The sequence below is a fragment of the Ipomoea triloba genome, chromosome 11, assembly GCF_003576645.1.
Source record: "Ipomoea triloba cultivar NCNSP0323 chromosome 11, ASM357664v1".
Classification (NCBI taxonomy): Eukaryota; Viridiplantae; Streptophyta; class Magnoliopsida; order Solanales; family Convolvulaceae; genus Ipomoea; species Ipomoea triloba.
This window is the reverse complement of record NC_044926.1, coordinates 12,080,446-12,083,822: the sequence shown is the minus strand read 5'-3', so window position 1 is coordinate 12,083,822 and position 3,377 is coordinate 12,080,446. Positions and strand designations below refer to the sequence as shown.

At 33.7% G+C, this 3,377-nt stretch overlaps 1 protein-coding gene across 1 annotated transcript; it reads left to right on the top strand.

Annotated features, from left to right (window-relative positions):
* The first annotated feature begins 1,027 nt into the window (after positions 1 to 1,027).
* On the top strand, positions 1,028 to 2,035 carry LOC115995918. Its single transcript, XM_031235066.1, has one exon. It carries the CDS (start codon positions 1,028 to 1,030, stop codon positions 2,033 to 2,035), a length of 1,008 nt encoding a protein of 335 aa, XP_031090926.1.
* Positions 2,036 to 3,377: the final 1,342 nt, after the last annotated feature.

Here is a 3,377-nt window from a genome sequence, read left to right as displayed (position 1 = left end):
GCATAATTGTTTAACATATACTATGAATATGTTAGAGTATATTTGAAAAAATACAATATAAAATAGAATTCTACTACACGTACTCCATTTTTTTTATTCGCTCACTTTTACTCCTTGACATGGCAACGAATGATATGTTATATTCATCCTGTGCGTCCCAAGAAAAATGTCAACATCAACATTTTGTGAAAGAGTAAAAGTTAGGAGTAAAATTTGCGAGTACAAGTAGTATTTTCCTATAAAATATAGCATGAACTTTTGTTAATTAATTAGCCATACTATATACATAACATTCAATGTTGAGCATCAAAGATTACAAACAATGAACCTTGAAAATCTTTTTTTTTTTTTTTTTTTTTTGCATTTTTTAAAACAAGTCTAGGTTAAGTTTATTTTTTCTTTTTTTTTTTTCATTCAATTAATCTTCTTTTGATTATTTAGAACATGTCTCTGTTATGAAATAAAACAAAATAGTGAATGTCCAAGCAAGAATTCAAGCTCTTGACCTCTTGTTCATATGTTGGGAGTCCATCCATTAAACTGCATACACTATTGCTATTGATGTTATGTCTATGTGTATATAACTGCTTACTGGAAGTCTTGAGCAACAATCCAATCAGCTAAACAACAAAATTAGGTGGAGCCTACAGGATTCGAACATGGGAATTCAGGAGAGGCTCAGCTTTTAGGCTTCAGACTTATCCAACTAGACTGGCACAATTATGTGTTTATTACTGTACATTTAATATTTGTTTATTCATTTCTGAACACTATAAATACCCCCCCTTAACTCTGTAATTTTTACACTAGAATCATCACTCATCAAATATCATTAGCTTCTTCTTTCTTTGCTCTCGGCTTTCTTATTATTATTACTATAAATATTTATATTATTAGTATTAATATTATTATTTCATAATACGTTATCAGCACGAGGACTCGGGTTCAACCATCACTTAGGTAATATTTCTTTACATATTTTATTTTATACTACGTAATATTTTATATTTTATATAATATTACCAATATGTCAAACCTTACAAATCTTGAATTTGTGGGACTTGATATATCTGGAAAAAATTACCTGTCATGGGTATTAGATGTTGAAATGCATCTAAATGCAAAGGGTCTCGATGAAACTATTAAAGAAAATAATGATGCCTCGATTCAAGATCGAGCAAAGGCAATGATTTTCATTCGCCATCACCTTGACCAAGGGTTGAAAGATGAATATCTTACTGTGAAAGAACCCTCTGAACTCTGGAAAAATTTGAAAGAAAGATATGACCACCAAAGGACAGTAATTCTCCCAAAAGCCCGTTATGATTGGCTTCACTTGCGTTTGCAAGATTTTAAAACTGTGAGCGAATATAATTCTGCTATGTTTAAAATAAGCTCTCAGTTGTTGTTATGTGGGGAGAAAATCACTGATGATGATATGCTTGAAAAAACCTTCTCTACTTTTCATGCATCGAATATGGTGCTACAACAGCAATATAGAGAGAAGGGTTTTACTAAATATTCCCAGTTGATTTCATGTCTTCTGGTGGCTGAACAAAATAATGAGCTGTTGTTAAAAAACCACGAAGCACGTCCTACTGGCTCAATCCCATTCCCCGAGGTGAATAGTGTGTCTAATAATAATAATGCTAAGGGCCATGGCCGTGGCCATAGCCGTAGACGGGGAAATGGAAGATATCGTGGTTATAATCCTGGTAGTGGACAAAATCGTCGTGGTGGTTACAATTCCAAGAATAAAAATTACCATCGAAAAGGGGAAAGTAGTGGTGCAAAACATGATAAGGACAAACGTGAAAATTATTCCAAACGTACTGAAAGCATATGTTATCGTTGTGGCATGACTGGCCATTGGGAGCGCGTTTGTCATACATCAAAGCACTTTGTGGACCTCTATCAGGCATCCCTGAAAGGAAAAGCAAATATAGAGTCCAACAATGTTTTTATGGAAGACGATTTTGTTGACACACAGTTGGATGTTGAAGATTATCTTGGGCCAGTTGAAAATCTAAATTAATGTTTCAAGCTTGTTGTTTAAGATCGTTAAGATCTTTTTGTTAATATTTCTAAGCTTGCATGTTTAAGATCGTTTAGATCTTTCTGTTGTACTTTTTTTGTACTGCTTTTGTAATATATCTAATAAAATCTATCTCTTTGCTTGAAGAAATGAATACATCATCACTTGTGGTTAAATCCAAGGCAAATGAAGAAGATGTATGTATTGTGGATTGTGCAACTACACATACAATTCTTAAAAATGCAAAATATTTTTGCCTTTTGAAAAGAAATGAGGCATTTGTCACTACAATAAGTGGTAGTGCAAAAATGATTGAAGGCTTTGGAAGAGCCAATATATTATTGCCTGGAGGAACAAAATTGATGATTGATAATGCATTGTTCTCTCCAAAGTCTCATAGAAATTTGCTAAGCTTTAAGGATATCCGAAGTAATGGATATCATGTTGAGACTGTTAAGGAAGTGAATCAAGAATTCCTTCAAATTATAAAGGCAATATCGGGAAAGAAATATGTGATGGAAAAATTCCATGCACTTCCCTCTGGTTTATATTGCACAAAAATAAATGTCATTGAAGCCAATCTTAGTGTAAACGAAAGGTTTACTAATTTAACTGATTTTAAGATTTGGCACGACCGCTTGGGTCATCCTGGATACGTGATGATGAGAAAAATAATTGAAAATACAAATGGCCATACCTTGAAGGAACATAAAATATTTCAAGGAAATGAATTCTTCTGTTCTGCATGTTCTCAAGGGAAATTGATTATAAGACCATCAACAACCAAAGTTGGTTTTGAATCACCTGCATTTCTAGAACGCATTCAAGGTGATATATGTGGACCTATACATCCACATTGTGGACCATTTAAATATTTTATGGTCCTAATTGATGCGTCAACAAGATGGTCACATGTGTGCTTATTATCATCTCGTAATATGGCATTTGCGAGATTGCTTGCTCAAATAATAAGGCTACAAGCACATTTTCCCGACCATCCAATTAAATCAATCCGAATGGATAATGCTGGAGAATTTACATCCCAAGCTTTTGACAATTATTGTATATCACTTGGGATTGATATTGAACATCCAGTAGCGCATGTTCACACGCAAAATGGTCTAGCAGAATCACTTATCAAAAGGCTACAATTAATAGCTAGACCATTACTTATGAAAAGTAAACTCCCATCAAATGTATGGGGGCATGCAATTTTGCATGCAGCAGCCCTAATTCGTATTAGGCCCACAAGTTATCATAAGTATTCTCCATTGCAATTAGCCTTTGGTCAGGAACCTAATATTTCTCATTTGAGAACATTTGGTTGTGCAGTATATGTTCC

What these genes read in the sequence shown, in the direction of transcription:
- LOC115995918 (XM_031235066.1), top strand. Translation starts at nt 1,028, where the DNA reads ATGTCAAACCTTACAAATCTTGAATTTGTGGGACTTGATATATCTGGA.